The sequence below is a fragment of the Bos grunniens genome, chromosome 19, assembly GCF_055505025.1.
Source record: "Bos grunniens cultivar Pamir isolate PY7600 chromosome 19, Bosgru_T2T1.0, whole genome shotgun sequence".
In the NCBI taxonomy this organism is placed as follows: Eukaryota; Metazoa; Chordata; class Mammalia; order Artiodactyla; family Bovidae; genus Bos; species Bos grunniens.
In genome coordinates, this window is record NC_141183.1 from 14,672,023 (window position 1) to 14,692,180 (window position 20,158).

Below are 20,158 nucleotides of genomic sequence, written 5' to 3' on the forward strand. Positions count from 1 at the left end.
AGCTCTGCCTCTTTTTGCTTTATATTTCTATGCTTAATTGACAGTTATCTTACTTCATCCTGGAGTTTCTTCTTTGATCGATTTTCTCTATATGCATCTTTTTTAAGTTGTTCAACCTGTGCGATTTGCTGTTTCCACATTTTGCTTAGTGTTTGGCCAGAAACATAGAGAAATGGAAACTGCTCCAGCATCAGGGGCAGGAGACTGTGTTCATTCACTTTCACTGTGAGGTAAAAAAAATTTTTTTAATCTGAGAAACTTGCTGACAGCTTTTAAGAAGAAACCTCATTCAACCTTCAGTCAACGCTTATCTACGTGATATGGCTCTGAGCCTGAAAAGAACAAGTCTAGAAGTATGTTATTACTTTTGCATTCCTTTTCTGATTGGGACAAGCCAACTAGTAAGGATGAAAATAAGCTCAACATTTCTGACTGAGGACATGCTGGTCTTGTGAAGTCCATCCTAACTGCTCAGCTGACTCAGTGCCTGGGGTGGATGCTCTGTGTGTGGTCAAACAGACTCTCCAACCCTCCCAGGAGGGAAAGTCTGTGTCTAATAGGATGTAGTTAGAAGGTCAGTGGTCTTTGAAACTGCACCTCGGTGCCAACTGTCAATATACAGGAGCTGGATAGGCTCTCTGCTTGCTTTGGAGCATCCCTTTGGTTCTACCAACTTCCCAGAAACAAAGAAAAGGCAGCCAGCACTTAGTGAACAGAGAGAGCTCAAGTTGGAACAGCAGGTCATAGCCAGTGCATTCCTTTGTGCCAATGTATTGGCATATACTTAAGAGTTTTAAAGAAATGGCTCATTGAAGAGTTTTATCTCTCTTTAGCATACGGCAGTGGCAGAAGAGGGCACTTTGTCCAGCTCACTGGTAGATGTTAGTTTTCAGTGCTGTGTCCTTGGCAGGCAGCATGCACTTTCAAAGGATGCCAGTTTTCCATAAAGTACAATTTTGTGGTTCTTACTTGGAACTGCTTTATTTGGCTTTGGCAAGCCACCTCTTGGACTTGGAGTTGTGGTTTTTCTAGAGTAAATCTTCCAGGGCTGGCTTCGTTTTGGAGTTCCTTTATGAACAGCTTCTCTGTATATTTTTTCCTTAGACAGAAAACAATAGAATGAGAAGTCTAATAGCTCTTTCATATATCATCTTAAATATTACATATCAGCAAAAATAGTCAACATAATTCCCAACCAAACTACCTTACTTCAGACTTCTAAAATTTGGTTAGTCTTTACCTACTCTAAGTGAAATACCTCTTTAGTTTCTGGCATCCCGTGGAGTTTGAAAAAGCACTGAATCTTATTCAAGTTTCATAGTTGCCATAGTCCTACCCGCTAAATACAACAACTGACAATGTTCTGATGTGCTTGCTTCTTTGACAGGCTTTTCCATGTGGATTACAAAAGTTCTAACACAATGTTTAGTTACAACCATACTATATTCTATATCCTGGTGTGTGAACATTTTAGCATAAGCATTTTCTTCCATGCTTTCATTTAGCTTCTGTAACTATTCTTTTGAAAGGCAATGAAAACTTATGCTTTGGGTTTGTTCCAGCCAAGCTTAGAACTGGGATTTTCTGTCTTTTCTTACTCTCCCTCTTTAACTTGTCAGTCCAGACTGTCTTTAAAGCCTTGGTGAACTGATAAAACAATAGAAGCCCTTAAAACTGATGTAAGTTTCAGGCAGGCAGGAAAAAATACTAGTGTTTCTGGTACCACATTTTAGCAGCTTGGTTACCCTATGAATAAAAGAAAATCCACATCCGTGAAAGGAAATTCTGCTTTTTTCTAAGAGGCTAATGATTAAGGTTCTGTTGATTCTTTTTTCCTTTTAAAAAGATCATCTCTGTACTTTCCACTGATCTGATCAAATGGCATTTATTACAGCAGAGACTTTTACCCACTGTTTCCTCCTCGTCATTTATTCCTAGAGGTCCAATATTCTCTTGAACTTTATTTCTTCTTAGTTCCTTTTCAAATGCCTCGGTTATTGCCTACAGGGAAAGACAGTATGATATTATAGTTATTAAAAACATACAAATGAAAATGAAGGAAAAAAAATCTACCTAAGACTGCCATTCGAATCACTTTTTTTAAAGTTCCTTTCAGGCTACTGATCAATAAACATATATTATTTAACAGACACCTAACTGAGACATAAAACTTTACCTAATGTTGTTTTTTTGTTCCCACAGTTTATAATTATTTTGATACACCCTTGGATGGAAGTTACATGTTGAATTACATACTGAGTTAGTTTTCACCATTATAAAACATAGGACAGCAAGCAACTTAAGTGTTCTAAATTTATGCTACATTTCAAAATCACTATTCCACAGCAGAAAGTCTTCCTCAGTAATCATACATTCTCCTGTTGACCCCTAGCCACCTCCTTTCATTCCTGTCTTGGGGATTTTCATCCCATCTGTAACTCAAATGGTCTGTCACATCTAATCCACCTCAAGTTCTCTTTATTTCTAAACCTCTCTCTGAAAATATCAGTCTACTCTGATACACTTTCTTAATCCACTGGAGCACTGGGCTATATAAGGTTAGTTTTGTTAGAGTTTCAGGAGCACAAGTTTTATAATGGGGGACCATAAAAGCCATGTCACATGATTTTGTCATCCACTCAGCTCAAGAATCCTACATGCATTTTATGCCTTTCATCAACAGCATGTTCACTGTAGCATCTGGCTGAGGGTAAATAATGCTAATACCTGCTGCCTAGTAACAGTCAAGAGATGGGATATACCTTTGCTTGAAATCGGCGGACATCTGTTTCTTTTGGTTTTCGCTGCTTTTTTCTCTCCATCTGGAATTGTTTGTTTTTGTTAACTGGAGATGGAGAGAGTGAATGAGATCTGGAGGGTGCCTTTCTATGCATGGCAAGTCCTGCAACACCAAAGAGACACGTACCGTGAGTTTCTGAGAGCCAGAAATGTTAAGCTGGCACCAAATAGTTGATTTTTACCAAATCCAAAGAGACTGTGAATGTGCTGAATGTACTCTCCTCTAAGTAACTTCTATTTGTATGTTTCATCATACCAAGCAGACAGACAAATGCACATAAACATGTACTCAAAATGTTTCAAAGATGTACTGAGTTTCTATATTCACTTTTGGGTTGAAAATGGAGCAACATGTGGGATGCCTGCTGCACACAAAGGCCCGTACTTAGTACTCTTGGTGGTAGAGAGAGGAAAAAAAAAGGTAAACCAGAGCAATGTGTCCGCTCACCTTTTACCTATGTAGGTCCTGAGGAGGGGGATGTAAGTGTGTATGTATGTGTACACACACACACCTTACCCTTATAAAGCAGCACCTTACACACAGAAGTTATTTAGCCTTTTTAAGCAGTCCTGTTCTTCCCTACTTAGTGATCCAGCCCCCATATTCCACACTGCCTGTGAGATCTAACAAATTATTTCCCTCCACAAAACTTTTTATGTCCCATTGTTTATAGATAAACTTAGGAATCTGCTAGTTGTGAAGAGGGGGATGCTGTGCCTTTTTGGAAAAGCAAGTAATTCAATACAGCTCTGACATCAAGGAAATTTGAAAGGTTTGATAACTTTCTAAATAAATTTTTCCAGAGAAGTAAAGTGTCCTTGAGCTTTTATTTGTCTCTTTACTCTCTTAATTTAAATCTTTCAAATTAAGTAAAACTAACTTACACAATCTGTTTTAAATGGTGTTTTAATAACATTTTTACTATGTCCACAATGTATTCTTTAGAAATTGAAGATCCAATAAACATAAAATTTTAACTTACAATGTGTTTTCAAAATGGTATAACATGCACATTACAGGATGAGGGTTCCTAGAGATTACCTAAGCCAAATCTCAGGGAAGAGAGGAAATAATCAAGACAAGGAAAAAGTATTCTTAAAGTTAAAAAACAAATCTGAAAAGTAAGTTCTGGATGAGAAATGGACTGTTTCTAGAGAAACAAGGGATGACCAAAGTAGATAAAAATGAATGCAGAATTTTAGTTGCTGGAAAATGGGATAATTATTTGAACAAGCAGTAGGAAGCATCTGCAAGGATGTGGCAAACCGGAAACTTGTCAGGCATTGCTCATGTAAGTACAAATGTGTGCGATCACTCTGGAGGGGAAGTTGGCAATGGTAAGAAAGTGTAAACCCCTGATCTACCAATTCCAGTAGATGTGGATCCTAGAGCAGCTTTTGAACATATTACAAGTTGTTCATTGCAGAACTGTTTGTAGTTTTGAAATCTGGAAGCAAAAAAAATCCACATATACATAAATAAAAATACACACTCATATAAATGAGACACACTGTATGAAATCAGTGAAAAGTGTCAGTCATGTCCGACTCTTCATGACCCTGTAGACTGCAGCCCGCCAGGATCCTCCGTCTGTGGAACTCTCTGTGCAAGAATGCTGGAGTAGGTAGCCCTTCTCTTCTCCAGGGGCTCTTCCCAACCCAGGGATTGAACCCACGCCTCCCACATTGCAGGCAAAGTTCTTTACTGTCTGAGCCACTAGGGAAGCCCTGGGAATACTGGAGTGGGTAGCCATTCCCTTCTCCAGGTGATCTTCCCAACCCAGGGATCAAGCCTAGGTCTCTCCTGCATTGCAGGCAGATTCTTTACCGTCTTAGTCACCAGGGAAGCATGAACTCTGTTACACAGTAGTTATAATGAGTGAACCAGAAGTACGAACAGATTTCTAAAACAATGTTAACAGGAAAAAAAAAGTTGCAGAATACTATGTATAGTATCTATGTAAATTTAAAAAAATAGCATATTTAGACAGGTAACACAATGCTGTTAAACAAAAAAGACAGGTGAAATGGGAATTTGCTATATGACTCAGGGAACTTAAACTGGGGCTCTATAACAACCTAGAAGGGTAGGATAGGGAGGGAGGTGGGAGGGAAGTTCAAGAGGGAGGAGACATATGTATATCTATGGCTGATTCATGTTGATGTTTGGCAGAAACCAACATAATACTATAAAGCAATTATCCTTCAATTAAAACATTAAAAAAAAATTTTTTTAAGTAAAAAGACAGGGGTGAGAGGGTTCCAGTTCAAGATGGTAATATACAGGCTCCTGAATTCATCTCCTCCAGAGACACTAACATATATTACATATGGAATAATTTCCTCTGAAAAGAATCCAGACACTAGCTGAGTGACCCAAATGACAAAAAACCCACATCAAAAAGGGTTAGGGCACACCCTCAACTACCAGGAGCCATTAAGAAAAGAGAGTGGCTTGGACAACCACAAAGATTTGAGAACCAACCAGGAGCTAGGGATGGGCTGAATGCTAAGAGTCCTCCTGTGCAAGACTACTCCTTCAGGACTGAGAGAGTGGCTGTTTTACATACTGCTCAGAAACCAACACAAAGGAAAATGAAGAAATAGTAGAATATGTTCCAAACAAAAGAACAAGATAAAATTCAAACGGATCTTGATGAAATGCATACAGGCTTTACCTGGCCTTGGCTTCTTCGGTCCGTACTCCACAATGCCATCACTGTGCTGAGACAGTGTCTCATCATTTCCACTTCCCACCTCTTCATTTCCAATATTCTCTTCGGAGCCAGTCTTTTCTTTCATTCGATCACCCAGGGCACTTTTTAACATCTATCAAGAAAATTCTTTTTAACATCTGTTACTGATTTCAGCAGAATGCAAGTTGGAAGGATTAGACAGATAAAACCTTTTAAAAGCTTTCTCTGATAATTAGGCACAGGTTCAGGCACAAGTTTTCAGACGCTTATGCAGAGTTTCTAAAGGATATGTATCAGTGCCACAGACTATCAGTTCCAATAACCTTAAGAGTAAGTTACATAGGGACTTAATATATTTATTCAATGATATCTCCAAACTACAGTATTTTATTTTTGAAAATCAGAGCTCATCCAATTTTATATCAGAATGTCTTTAGTGACAAAGAGAAACAATACATATGCATCTAAATATACATGGTTTAATGTAATCATCTGTTATTTAATCAGAATTCGATAAAATCTGCATGAATATGTACCAAATCTGGTTATATCATAAAAGGCTAGGAGATAATTTCTCAGCCTATGTCCCATCTGCTTGATTTACAGATTTTCACAGTAACTAAGATAAAATTAACTTTCTAGTTCATTAAGCTTAGCTCTCACCTTAATTGGAAAATCACTTAAATGCTCACCAACTATGGCAATCTCAATACAGATAAGACAAAAAAATAAGACTTGCCGAATCTAGTTCAGAGAGGCGCTGAGATAGTTTCTCTGATACTGCATGTAATTCTTGTTCTGTTAACCTTTTTCCTGCCCTCTGGGAGAAAGTTGAATCCCAGGATGAGACTGCAGCTCTGTTTTCATATCTGTAATAAAAAGTGATATGACATTTAAATAGACAAGTGTACATTACTTAGTTCAGAACAACTGTAATTCATGCTTTGCCAAATATTTCATCCTGGCCTTCACAGCTCCATCTGGAGAGTATACCCTTAACTCTGCAAATCCCTGTAACATCCTGTAAACACTGAAGCCTGCAGTGCTGTTACCTTTTTTCTCTGGGAAGTTTCCTTGTCCTAGGGCCTTGGTCCCGAGCTGGATACATTTCCTGTTTGCTATCTTGAGACAACTTGGAACTTAAGGAAACTCTATTGTCTGGTTCCTATTAAAAACAAAGGAGAATTTATTTGAAAAAGATACAGGGAAGACATAAAAAACAACATTGTGTGTGATGGGAAGGGAGGACCTGTGATAGAAAGCTAGGTCCCTTTATTCTCCATGTTTTGCCTTTTTAAAAAACCCATTTGTCAAAACACTCTACTGATCACCAATGCCAAAGGAATGGAGCAATGTCTGTAAACTTGTCCTCAAAGAAAAAGCATGGCTCAGGATGTCATTCAAATATAAAGGCAAGTGAAGTGGTCTCAAATATGAAAATTTAGAGAGGTTATGGCTACACCTGGACAGTGAAAAAATGATCAAATCACAAGTGGAAAGTATTAAAATCATTTTCTTTCATATGAAGGAGTCAACAGAAACTTCAAAACAAATAGGCAAAACCTCTAAAATATGAATATAAATGTAACATTTTAAACAATGTATATCTTAACTTTGGAGGGAATCTTATGGAAAATATTTCTTGTGGTTAAGAAACATTTGATGTTTAACTATCTCTTTAATTTCACTTCAGTATCTTTTTCTTCTATTAAAGTAAAATTAAATTTAATGCCTTTAAGTAAAAACTATATTACAATCATATTTAAAAGAAACCTTCTTAAAACTGAAGTTAGTGTCCTTCTCAAGAACTGGTTCAAAATGATTATTTCCATTTAACTGCCACTCAGTAAAGAAAAAGAGTATTACCAACAACTCAGAAGCCCTTCCATCACCCCTGCAAGCCCCTCAAAGTAACCACTAACCTATGATCCCTTTCTCTCTTTATCCGTTCACCCTCCAACCTAAACTGATGCTCAGAATGTTTAGAATGACAGTCACCTAATGCTAACTTACTTTTCTGGTACTGTTTCAATTTTTAATGACAGTGTATTATTTTTTAAATATACCTACTCTTGGCACATACCTGAGTGCTCTTGTTGCTGGGAAAATAGGAACATGATGACTGTATAAAAAAGGCTTTTATTTTCAAAGAAAAGAGTAGAAACAAATAGGCCAGAATGTTAATAGTAGTTCATGCTGGATTAATAGGAATATGGCTGAAAGATTATTTTTTATACTTTGTTAAATAATTTCAATTATTAAATTAGATATATACAATATGGGTTCTGAAGCTAGAATGCCTGAATTCTAATCCTAATTCTACAACTGCTGTGTGACCTCAGACAAGATTCTTAAACCCTGTATTTCAGTTTCCCCATAAGAAATAAAAATAGTATCTACTTCAGAGCTATGTTGTAAGAAGTAATTTATCCAGTATTTGTAAAGTATGCAGAACTGGGCCTAACACAAATGAGCACTCAGTAAGTGTCGGCTCATCCTACTTCCCCTTTACAGTCACCCTGTCCCTATCTTCCCAGGCTGAGAATATGCAGGTGTATGCAGAGGTGAATTTTAAGAACTACAGTGCTCTCTGGTTAGTGCAGTATTCTTGACTACTAGTCTAGCAGAGAACTTTTAAATAAATCTATAGGCTTTGGTCCAGCTGAAAGCAAGCTTTTCCACTTACCGTAGAAAATGCCGTGCCTTCTCCGGTAGAATTCATGGTAGGGGAGCAGTGACTTGAACGCAAGTATTCTTTTCCTATGGGGCAGGGAGCTCGAGGCTCTGAAGGGTGGTAAGGGGGATGTAAAGGAATAGCTGACCGGATAGGCTCCCCTAACTTCCTAGCACTTGGAATCATATCCACAGAAGAAATTTCTGTTAGTTGGACAAAGTAAAGTGGACATTGAGACATAAATCATTTCACATATACATATACCCTATACAAACAAGTGCACACACACTACTTAGAAATATATTTTAAACCTGATTTTAAGAAAAGTACACCAAAAAGACAATGGAAATAGGGACTCATTCTAAATGAACAAGTAGGGACCTAATTAAATCAGGAAGAATATAATTTTAATATTATTATAATAGTTTCCTAAAAAGTTATTTTAAAATAATGAAAAATTACTAAAAACCTAAATGGCTTGAATAGCTGTATAAATTATGGTTCATCTATACGTTATAAAAATAGCCGTTAACTATGACTATATATAATACTAACCATATGAAAATCCTAGAGATAATATGAAATGAGAATATTTTTCAAGTTAATATAATTTGAAGGCCACCAACTGATAAACTAATATATCAGAGACTCTTACTATCCTAAAGCCTTTGAGAGGATTTAGATAATAAAAGTGGATGCAAAACATATGACCAAAGACCATCTTAAGACGACAATATTGTAAAGTTTAAAAATAAAATAAAAAAAAAAAGAAGACATCCAAGTTCATAATAGTAAACATTTACAAATGAGGTCATGTAAAACCAAAAAGAATCACATTAACCATAGAGCAACAAAAGTAAAAAGGCTAACAGCACTGCTCACGATCGACCACCTCCAGCTCCCAGCCACAGTCTCAAGAACTCTGTGCGTTACTACTCACTGTCTTCAACAAAGGATGTCCTGCTCTTGGACAAAAAACTAGAGGGAGGGTTCAGCACTTCCTCTTCTTGTGAGCTAGAGCATGGAAGGGTTGAGGGTTTTTTAGACTGCATTTCATTAGGACCTTGGGCACCTAGAAAATATTAAAGGTACAATTTTTTTATTGCTGTTAGACTAAAAGCTAAAAGTTTAGTATCTTGAGGATAAAAATCTCAGAAATGACATAAATCACAGAACTATGTTGGTCTGATTTCTTGAAATACCAATTACTTTTTTGTAACTAATAGCAACATGTAGTTCTGTAGCCCAGAGTCATTTATGTAACTTAAAAGCAGTTTTACACAGCGCTTCGTTCCTCTGCTTTAGAAAAGCAGGGGCCAGGGTTGCAGAAGTGCCAACTGTCGCACAGGTGCATCTCCGAGCTAGAAGTCTTGGTTGGAACCATAATCAAAGATTTAGAGATCAAACAAATGTTCTGATTTTTTTCCTTTTTAAAAAAACATTTATTTTTATTTATCTGGATGCCCCAGGTCTTAGTCGGGGCAAGTGGGATCCAGTTCCCTGACCAGGGAATGAATCCTGGCTCCCTCCATTGGAAGTGCAGAATCTTAGTCGTTGGACCACCAGGGAAATCCCAAGTTTTGTCTAATTCTTGAATGGTTAATATTTTGAATCAGCTCTATAATATATTACATAGAAAGCGGTATTAAAATAGTTCTGAAATTGAGGAAATACCACTTTGCTGCCTTGGAAATCTACAATACACAAACTCCCCATAAACAAAATGGATTCCCCCTTTTTTTGATGGGGTTTCTCTGAAAGACTCATGGTTAGTTATCATCTAGAACTTTTGTCAGACTAAAAGTTACACATTTAATTATCTCTCAATCTTCAGATTGTTTTAGAACCTACTGTTTTATCACTGCAGAGATTGTGAACTTCTCTACTGTAAACATTAATAATATTTCAGTTAGGGATTTCCCTGGCGGCCTAACAGTTAAGATTCTGGACTTTTACTGCTGTGGCCTGGGTTCAACCCCTGGTCAGGGAACTGAGATCCCGCAAGCTGCACGGCACAAAAAAAAAATTATGTAAGTATTTATATAATACATACATAATATCTCATTTACAAAAACCAAAAAGGTCCTCAGTAGAACAAATGAGTGAAGATAGAAGTACAAACTTCCCGTTATACAATAAATAAGTCATGGGGATTTAACGTACAGTTAGTAAAAGTTTTAGTTGCTTAGTTGTCTCCGACTCTTTGCTACTCTACAGACTGTAGCCCACCAGGCTCCACTGTCCATGGAATTCTCCAGGAAACAATACTGGAGTGGGTTGCCACTCCCTTCTCCAGGGGATCTTCCCAATCCAGGGATCGAATGTGGGTGTCTGGCACTGCAGGCAGATTCTTTACTGTCTGAGCCACTAGGGAAGCCCCAGTGTACAAGTATGGTGACTACAATTAACACTGTGTTGAGTGGGCAGTGCCCTGGACGCCAGAAGCCTCCTCCTCCATGAGTCCTGTTCACGCCAAATGTAAAGCAAACCCAGCTCTTACGAGGCCTCACTATCGCCTCCCCAACTCAAGTCACAGAGCAACATGCCTCGGCCAGGTTTGCATCACGATGAGATCCTGCTGTGTATCTTATTACAAGGTGCTTAGGAAGGGATTTCTCCTTACTCATGGAAAAGATATAAGGAAGGGAGGATGGCCAAGATGCCAGAGTACAAAGAATCTGAACTCACTTCTTTTCATGGGCACACCAAAACCACAACCATCTGCTGAACAACAGTTGATGAAAAAGATAGGAACCTACCAAAAAAGATCTTCTATAACTAAAGACATCAATAAGGAACCACAGCGAGATGGTAGGAGGGGCAGACTTGCAAAATAGTCAAGTCCCATACCCCAAGGCGTATGGGACCACAAACTGGAGAATATTACATTGCAGAGGTTCTCCCAAAGGAGTAAGCTCCCTGGCCTGAGGGTCCTGCTCTGGGAAGATGAGCCCTCAGAACATCTGGCTTTGAAGGCAGTGGTGATTACTTTTAGGAGTCCCAAAGGGCTGCAGGAAAGAAATTTCATTCTTAAAGGGCACACACAAAATCTCTATTCTGGGACTGGGGACAGAAGCAGTAATTTGAGAGGAGCCTAGGCCAGGCCCACTTCCTGAACTCAGAGTCTCCTGGTGAGACAGGTGGCAGCGGCAGCTCACCCTGGGCACACAGACACTGGTGGCAGCCATTGTGAGGAACTCCATCTGCCACATGGATGGACCCTGGTGCTGGCAAGCGGCACTGTGGAATCCTACCTCTAGCTTATTAGCACCAAGACCTGGCCCTACCCAAAGCCTGCAGGTACCAGTGATGGGACACCTCAGGCCAAGCAACTTAGCAGGGACACAGCCCCATCCATCAGCCGACAGGCTGCCTTAAGACCCCCTGAACTTCACCCACCAGTGAGCATGCAGCAGTTCCAAGATCTAGATCCGCTGGCCCTGGCCCTGGCCTCGAGGGAGCCTGCTCTAGCCTCTGGACCAGTTTCTCCCACCAGGGGACAGACATCAGATGCAAGAAAACTAGTCCTGCAATAAGTGGATCAGCAGGCCAGACCCCTCACTGGGACAGCTGGGCCCCAGCCCTGGCCACTAGCAGGCCAACACAAGCTTCAGGACACCCCAGACCCTGTACCCAACTGTGTCAGGAACTGTCCACACCCAGCAATCAGACACCAGCTCTGGGCTCTGCAACCAGACTCCAAGACCTGCTCTGCCCATGTATAAGGCAGCACTAAGCCAGGATATGGCTTTACCCACCAACCAGCAGGAAACAGCTCTGCAGCCTTCAAGAGTGACTCCATCCACCACTGAGCCAGCACTAGCCCTGGGGGTCTCTGAGGTTACACAGTTAGCCACCTTCTGACCAGCCAACCAGCAGCTGCACAAGGCAAGGCCTGGCAACCAACTGGACCAAGGGCTAATCAAGCGTACTGAATAGCCCACCACAACCGAAGGCCCCACGCAGTCCTCATAGGGACAACTGCTAGAGCATACAGCTCAGGTGACGAGAGGGGGACATGTTGCTGGGATGCATAAGGCATTTCCAACAAAAAGCCACTTCTCTAGTAGGGAAACATAATCAACATACCAGATACACAAAAATAAAAATAGCAACTTAGGCAAAATGCGGTGACAGAAGAACACGTTCCAGACAAAGCAACAAGGTGAGACTTCAGAAGGACCAAGTGAAGCGGAGACAGACGTCTACCAGAGAAGGAGTTCAGGGTAGTGATCGTATAAGATGATCAAAGAACTCGAGCGAACAACGGCTGCACAGAATGAGAAGCCAAAGTTTTTAACAAAGAGAAACTAAAGAGCAAAACAGAAATGAAGAATACAATAACTGAAATGAAAAATACACTAAAAGGAATTAAAAATAGACTAAATGATATAGAGGAATGGATCAGCCAGCTAGAAGAGAGCAGTGGAAATCAGTGACACTGAATGAATTTTTGAAAATGATAAGAAATGACAACATTTTAATAGATTTCTAGCACAGTATCATGTGCACTAACAGTCCCATTGTACAGGTTCCAGGAGAAGAGAGAGAAAAAGGAGCTGGTAACATATTTTAGGACATAATAACTGAAAACTTCCCTCACCTGGGAAAGGAACAGATATCCAAGTCCAGGAAGTGCAGGAAGTCCCACATTACAAGACAACTCTAGTTCTAAGGGTAAAAATTAAAAACTGCTCTTGTTACTAAAAGCAATGAGGGAGAAGAAACAAGAGGATTCCCTCAAGGCTATGTGCTGACTTCTCAGGAGAAACTCTGCAGGCCAGAGGGGAGTGACAGGCTATATTTAAAGTGATGAAAGGGAAAAACCTACAACCAGGAATACTCTACCCAGAAAGACTCTCATTCAGATTTGATAGCGAGATCAAAAGCCTTACAGACAAGCAAAAACTAAGAGTTCAACATCACCAAACCAGTTTTACAACAAATGTTAAAGGACCTTCTGAATGAAAAAAAAAGGCTATAAGTAGAAACATGAAAATTATGAAATGAAAATGTTCACTGGTACAGGCAACCATACAGAAAAGGTAGGAAATCACCCACACACAAAGCTAATAAGGTTAGAAGACAAAAGTAGCAAAATCATGAATATCCACAATAAGGAACTGTTGTTTAGCTGCCAAGTCATGTCCGACTCTTTTGTGACCCCATGGACTGTAGCCTGCCAGGCTCCTCTGTCCATGGAATTTCCCAGGTAAGAATATTGGACTGGGTTGCTATTTCCTTCTCCAGGGAGTCTTCCTAACCCAGGGGTTGAACCTGTATCTCCTGCACTGGCAGGCGGATTCTTTACCACTTAGCCAGCAGGGAAGCCCAGTTAAGGGATCCACAAAATAATTAGATATAAAATATAAAATCAAAAACAGTAATTGTGAGGGAAGGAAAGTACAAATGCAGGGCTGTTAAAAAGGGCTTGAAAGTGAGAGATCAGCAACTTAAAACAATCATGTATATATACAGATTGCAATTAATCTATGACAAGACAAAAAATACAATAAAGACTGTCTCTTCAATAAGTAGTGCTGGGAAAACTGGACAACTACATATTAATGAGTGAAACTAGAACATTTTCCCACACCATATACAAAAAATATACTCAAAATGGATTATAGGTCTAAATATAAGACCAAAACCATAAAACTCCTAGAAGGAAATATAGGCAGAACACTTTTTGAAACAATCATACCAATACCTTTTTGGATCTATCTCCTAAAGCAAAGGAAATAAAACCAAAAATAAACAATTGAAAGTGAAACAAATGAGACCTAGTTAGACTTAAAAGCTCTGCGCAGCAAAGAAAACCATCACAAAAAGACAACCTTTAAAATTAGAAAACATCTGCTAATGACATGACTGACAAGGGGTTAATATCCAAAGTATAAAAACAGCTCTACAGCTCAACATCAAAAACACAAACCCCAATTTTAAAATGGGCAGAAAACCTGAACAGACATTTTCCCAAAGACATACAGACAGCCACAGGTAAATGAAGAGACTCTCAATACTGCTAATCAGAGAAATGCAAATTAAAACCACAATGAGATTATCACCTGGTCAGAATGGCTTATCAAAAAGACCACAGATAACAAATGTCAGTGGAGATGTGGAGAAAAGGGAACCCTTGCACACTGCTGGTGGGAATGTAAATTGGTGCAGCTACTGTGGAGAACAATGCAGCAGCTTTTCAAAAAGCTAAAAATAGAACTACCATACGACCCAGCACTTCCACGTTTGCTATATATTCAAAATAAAAGAGAACACTAATTTGAAAAGACACGTGCACCCCAATGTCCACAGCAGCATTATTTCTAATCACCAAGATAAGGAAGCAACCTGTGTTCATTAACGGATGGATAGAAAAAACATGGTTTATGTACACACACGCTGGAATACTACTCAGTCATAAAAAAGAATGAAAATTTTGCTATTTACAACAATATGAATGGACTTTGAGGGTATTATGCTAAGTGAAATAAGTTAGAGAAAGACAAATGCTATATATGATATCACTTATATATGGAATCTACAAAATAAAAGTAGTGAATGTAACAGAAAGGAAATAAACTCACAGACACAGAGAATACACTAATGGTTACTAGTGGAGAGAGGGACAAGACAGGGATGGGGGTTAAGAAGTACAAACTATTATGTATAAAATAAAGCAACAAGGATATACCATACAACACAGGAAATACAGCCAAATTGTATAACCACGTGTTTAGTCACTCAGCTGTGTCCTGACTTTGTGACCCCATGGACTGTAGCCCACCAGGCTCCTCTGTCTGTGGGATTCTCCAGGCAACAATACTGGAGTTGATTGCCATGCCCTCCTCCAGGGGATCTTCCCGGCCCAGGGATCAAGCCTGGGTCTCCCACATTGCAGGTGGATTCTTTACCATCTGGGCCACCAGGGAAGACCTATAAAAACTATAAATGGAGTATAAAATTTAAAAATTGTGAATCACGATGTTATACACCTAACACTTATATAATATTGTACGTTAACTGTATCTCAATTTTAAAAAGGCTTTAAGAAAAAATACTGTTGTTTACTTCAAAGCTGCTAACAGAGTAATCGTAAAAGTTCTCATTACGATAAAAAAAAATTGGTAAGTTTTAGGTAACGAATGTTAATTAGACATACAGACTTAAATTGAATAAAGTAGGGAAAACCACTAGACCATTCAGGTATGACCTAACTCAAATCTGTTATGATTATACAGTGGAAGTGACAAATAGATTCAAGAGATTAGATCTGATAAACAGAGTGCCTGAAGAACTATGGACAAAGGTTCATAACACTGTACAAGAGGCAGTGATCAAAACCATCCCCAAGAGAAAGAAATGCAAAAAGGCGTTTGAGGAGGCCTTACAAATAGCTGAGAAGAGAAGTGAAAGGCAAAGGAGAAAAGCAAAAAAAAAAACTCTGCATCCATCTGAATGCAGAGTTCCAAAGAACAGCTAGGAGAGATAAAAAAAACCCCTTAGGTGAACAATGCAGAGAAATACAGGAAAACAACAGAATGGGAAAGACTAGAGATCTCTTCAAGAAAATTAGAGCTACCAAGAGAACATTTCATGGAAAGATGGGTACAATAAAGACAGAGACAGTATAGACCTAACAGAAGCAGAAGATATTTAAAAAGAGGTGACAAGAATACACAGAACTGTACAAAAAACGTCTTAATGACCCAGATAACCATGATGGTGTGATCACTCACCTAGAGTCAGATATCCTGGACTATGCAATCAAGTGGGCCTTAGGAAGCATTACAACAAACAAAGTTAGTGGAGGTGATGGGATTCCAGCTGAACTAATTCAAATCCTAAAAGATGATGTTGTTAAAGTGCTGCACTCAATATGCCAGCAAATTTGGAAAACTCAGAAGTGGGCACAGGACTGGAAAAGGTCAGTTTTTATTCCCATTCCAAAGAAGGGCAATGCAAAAGAATGTTCAGACTACCACACAATTGCACTCATTTCACATGCTACCAAAGTAATGCTCAAAATCCTTCAAGCTAGGCTCAATTTTAGAAAAGGTTTAAAAATACTTTTTCTCAGTATGTGAATCAAGAACTTCCAGATGTCCATGTTGGATTTAGAAAAGGCAGAGGAACCAGAGATCAAACTGCCAACATCTGTTGGATCATAGAAAAAGGGAATTCCAGAAAAATACCTAGTTCTGCTTCACTGACTACGCTAAAGCCTTTGACTACGTGGATCACAACAAACTGTGGAAAATTCTTAATGAGATGGGAATACCAGACCACCTTACCTGCCTTCTGAGAAACCTGTATGCAGGTTAAGAAGCAACAGTTAGAACTGGACACGGAACAACAAACTGGTTCAAGACTGGGAAAGGAGTACGTCATACATCAAGTCTGTGTATTGTCACCCTGCTTATTTAACTTACATGCAGTGTACATCATGTGAAATGTCAGGCTGAATGAAGCTCAAGCTGGAATAAAGATTGCTAGGAGAAATAGCAACAACTTCAGATATGCAGATGACACCACCCTAATGGCAGAAAGCAAAGAAGAATAAAAGAGCCTCTTGATGAAGGTGAAAGAAGAGAGTGAAAAAGCTGGCTTAAAATTCAACATTCAAAAAACTAAGATCATGGCACTTGGTCCCATCACCTCATGGCAAACAGACGTGGAAAAAAATGGAAACAGTGACAGACTTTATTTTCTTGGGTTCCAAAATCACTGTGGACGGTGATTGCAGCCATGAAATTAAAAAACACTTGCTCCTTGGAAGAAAAATTATGACAAACCTAGAGACTATATGACAAAGCAGAGACATTACTTTGCTGACAAAGGTCCCTCTAATCAAAGCTATGGTTTTTCCAGGAGTCATGTATGGATGTGAGAATTGGTCCATTAAGAAGGCTGCGTGCCGAAAATTGATGCTTTCCAATTGTGGTGTTGGAGAAGACTCTTGTGAGTCCCTTGAACAGTAAGATCAAACCAGTCAAACCTAAAGGAAACCAACCCTGAATATTCATTGGAAGGACTGATGCTGAAGCTCCAATAAATTTGGCCACTTGATGCAAAGAACTGATTCACCGGAAAAGACCCTGATGCTGGGAAAGACTGAGGGCAGGAAAAGAAGGGGGAGACAGAGGACAAGATGGTTAGATGGGATCATTCATCAGTGGACATGAGTGTGAGCCAACTCGGGGAGATAGTGAAGGACAGGGAAGCCAGGCATGCTGCAGTCCATGGGGTCACAAAGAGTTTGACACGACTGAGTGACTGAACAACAAGATATACTGTGGTATTCTTTTTACAATATACACAAATAAAGAATCATATTGTACACCTGTATAATAATATATCAATTATACTGCAATAAAGATTTATAATCCTGGAATTAAAGTCTGAATTAGATGTCTAAGGATGTGTATGATGACATTTATCTGATGACTTAAATCCAATATAAAAGGAAGCTACCATATGATATCAAACCCAAACACCTCAGCCTGGCTTTTCTCTCAACCTTTTCTTTTTCCCTTGAATTGAGTTTCATCTGAATAGCTAAAATCTGAAAGCAAGTAATTCACTTTTTATAGATACAGCCTTTCTACATGCACTGGCTATCACAGAATACCATTTCTAAAACCACCATCCCTTTCATCTGACTCTCTGCCTTGAAGAAACCTTCTTGCATTACCTACACTTGACTCTGGTATTCTGCTCCTCTGCCCACCTTAATGCCAAGTATAAGTCTATGGCCTACTGTCTGACCTCCCAGGCTCAGGCTCTTTGAACACAATTCCTTGGAAAGAAGAGTCTATTCTTTGGAATTAAGGGTACTGAAGCACAGAAGGATTTCAGAGATGGTTTTGTTGAATTCTCTAACTTCACACTGGAAGAAACAGGGGCTCAGAAAAGAGAAGGGACTTGTCCTAAGTCACACAGCCGGTACAGCGTCTGGAAGAGAATGTGGGACACTTGACTGCCATAATTTAATGTACTTCATTTAACTCTACCATTCCTGTTCTTCAACTCCAAAATATACTTAACTGTGGGCCTGATGTTTTCCTAATTTGGGGGATACTAAGACAAATATGATGGAGAAGGCAATGGCACCCCACTCCAGTACTCTTGCCTGGAAAATCCCATGGACGGAGGAGCCTGGTAGGCTGCAGTCCATGGGGTCGCTAAGAGTCCGGCACGACTGAGCAACTTCACTTTCACTTTTCCCTTTCATGCACTGGAGAAGGAAATGGCAACCCACTCCAGTGTTCTTGCCTGGAGAATCCCAGGGACGGGGGAGCCTGGTGGGCTTCCGTCTATGGGGTCGCACAGAGTCGGACACGACTGAAGTGACTTAGCAGTAGTAGCAAGACAAATATGAAAAATTTTATTACACATTTCACTTATTTGTCTTATTTACTGACTGCCCCACCAGTAGAGTATGCGTGCCGCGAGGGAAGGGAGTTGTGTGTGCGCCTGTTTAGCGCTGCGTCACCACTGCCTGGCACAGGGAAGGCACCGCACACACACTGGCTGAGTGTATGAGGTGGCTGCTGCCCCCGCAACTCAGTTTACGTAACGTCAGCCTCGAAAGTTATTGTGCAATGTTGAGAATGGTGTTAGTGAAATAAGGCAAGGAGACCCCATTGTGGGAATACAGAGCCTCAGAGGCCGGGCTTTGTACAGAGTGAGTCTTCCAGGGACAAAGAGGAAGAGTATTCCAACAAAAGAAACTATATGGTGTTCCCTGGTGGCCTAACGGTTAGGATTCTGTGCTTTCACTGCTGCAGCCCAGGTTCAAGCCCTGGTAAGGGAACTGAGATCCCTCAAGCTGTGCAGCACAGCCAAAAAAAAAAAAAGAAACTTGTTTGGCCAAAAAGTCTGTTCGGGTTTTTCTGTATCATCTTATGTAAAACCCAAATGAATTTTTCAGCCAACTCAATATATGATGACAAGAAAAGAGCACGACAACCAAGATGAGCAGAACAGAAGTGGAATGGCTGGAGGACGGCGAGGTGAGAGGCTCAAAGCCGGCCTGTAGGTAAGCAGTAGACTGTCGGAAATGGGGCCTGAGCCTGGGAGAAAAACTGCCTCTGGATGTACGGACTTGGTTGAAACTATGAAAGAAATGAGTCACCCAGCTTGGAAAACTATACTTAGTGGGTATTCTGAATGTGACTAGACTGTTAAGCTGCATCCACGCTTTTCTTCCTAGGGTATCAAGTCCCACATGTGCATTTATGCATGCTAAGTCTCTTCAGTCATGTCCGATTCTTTGCAACCCTAGGGACTACAGCCCACCAGGCTCCTTTGTCCATGGTCTCCAGGCAAGAATACTGGAGAGGGTTGCTATGCCCTCCTCCAGGGGATCGTCCCGACCCAGGGATCGAACCTGCGTCTCCTGCATTGGCAGGCGGCTTCTTCACCACTACTGCCACTTGGGAAGCCCCACACATTACCTGACAAGCTTGCGTACGCCTTTTGCCCATGCACCTGGGACTCCCACTTGATCCATTTTGGACCACTGTTCATACTTAGTGGGTAATGGTGGCATTCTGGAATTTCAATTCTGATATCCAGTTAGGGCTCTCTATTCTTCTCAACTTTTAAAAACTCCCAGGTATAACTATTTACATTTTCATACCTGTATGCTGAATAATAACTGATATTTAAAGTTTAATTACTCACCATTACTTCTTAGAGAAAAGGTGTGTGCTGTGTCTCCAAGTCTAATTATTTCACCAGTGGATTCTGCTTCATCTCCATCCCAAGAGGAGCCCAATGCCCCAGACGATAAGGAACACCTGAAAGAGTTTCCTCACTCACTCACGGCCTGGCCCGACCACAGGGCCCTTCCAGACAGGATCCCGAGAACTGCCTCAAGTAGCCTGCCTACAAATGCTCAGACTGGTCATCGCTATGAGAGGAAAAAGGGAGACTCTCCCTTTTGCTGCTTATCTGATATATGCATGGTGGGAAAAGCAGTGTA

The 20,158-nt window shown here is 40.1% G+C and overlaps 1 protein-coding gene across 16 annotated transcripts in view; it reads right to left on the minus strand.

Annotated features, from left to right (window-relative positions):
• CEP95 (centrosomal protein 95) overlaps positions 1 to 20,158 on the minus strand; it is a 43,462-nt gene that overhangs the window by 11,524 nt on the left and 11,780 nt on the right. For 9 of the 16 annotated variants that reach the window (XR_015147414.1, XR_015147411.1, XM_086356894.1 and 6 more), the window contains exons 6-15: positions 19,858 to 19,973; positions 9,110 to 9,241; positions 8,182 to 8,372; positions 6,548 to 6,660; positions 6,235 to 6,364; positions 5,478 to 5,628; positions 2,763 to 2,902; positions 1,912 to 2,001; positions 970 to 1,099; positions 54 to 223 (exon numbers count right to left, since the gene is read on the minus strand). Coding sequence is in view for 12 of the 16 variants with exons in the window: in XM_086356894.1 (XP_086213020.1) it covers positions 54 to 223; positions 970 to 1,099; positions 1,912 to 2,001; positions 2,763 to 2,902; positions 5,478 to 5,628; positions 6,235 to 6,364; positions 6,548 to 6,660; positions 8,182 to 8,372; positions 9,110 to 9,241; positions 19,858 to 19,973 (1,363 nt within the window). In the remaining 4 variants the exon portion in view is untranslated. Of the gene's footprint in view, positions 1 to 53; positions 224 to 969; positions 1,100 to 1,907; positions 2,002 to 2,762; positions 2,903 to 3,688; positions 4,248 to 5,477; positions 5,629 to 6,234; positions 6,365 to 6,547; positions 6,661 to 8,181; positions 8,373 to 9,109; positions 9,242 to 19,857; positions 19,974 to 20,158 lie in introns of those variants that run through there. The other 7 variants (XM_086356903.1, XM_086356893.1, XM_086356902.1 and 4 more) reach the window with 4 other exon arrangements.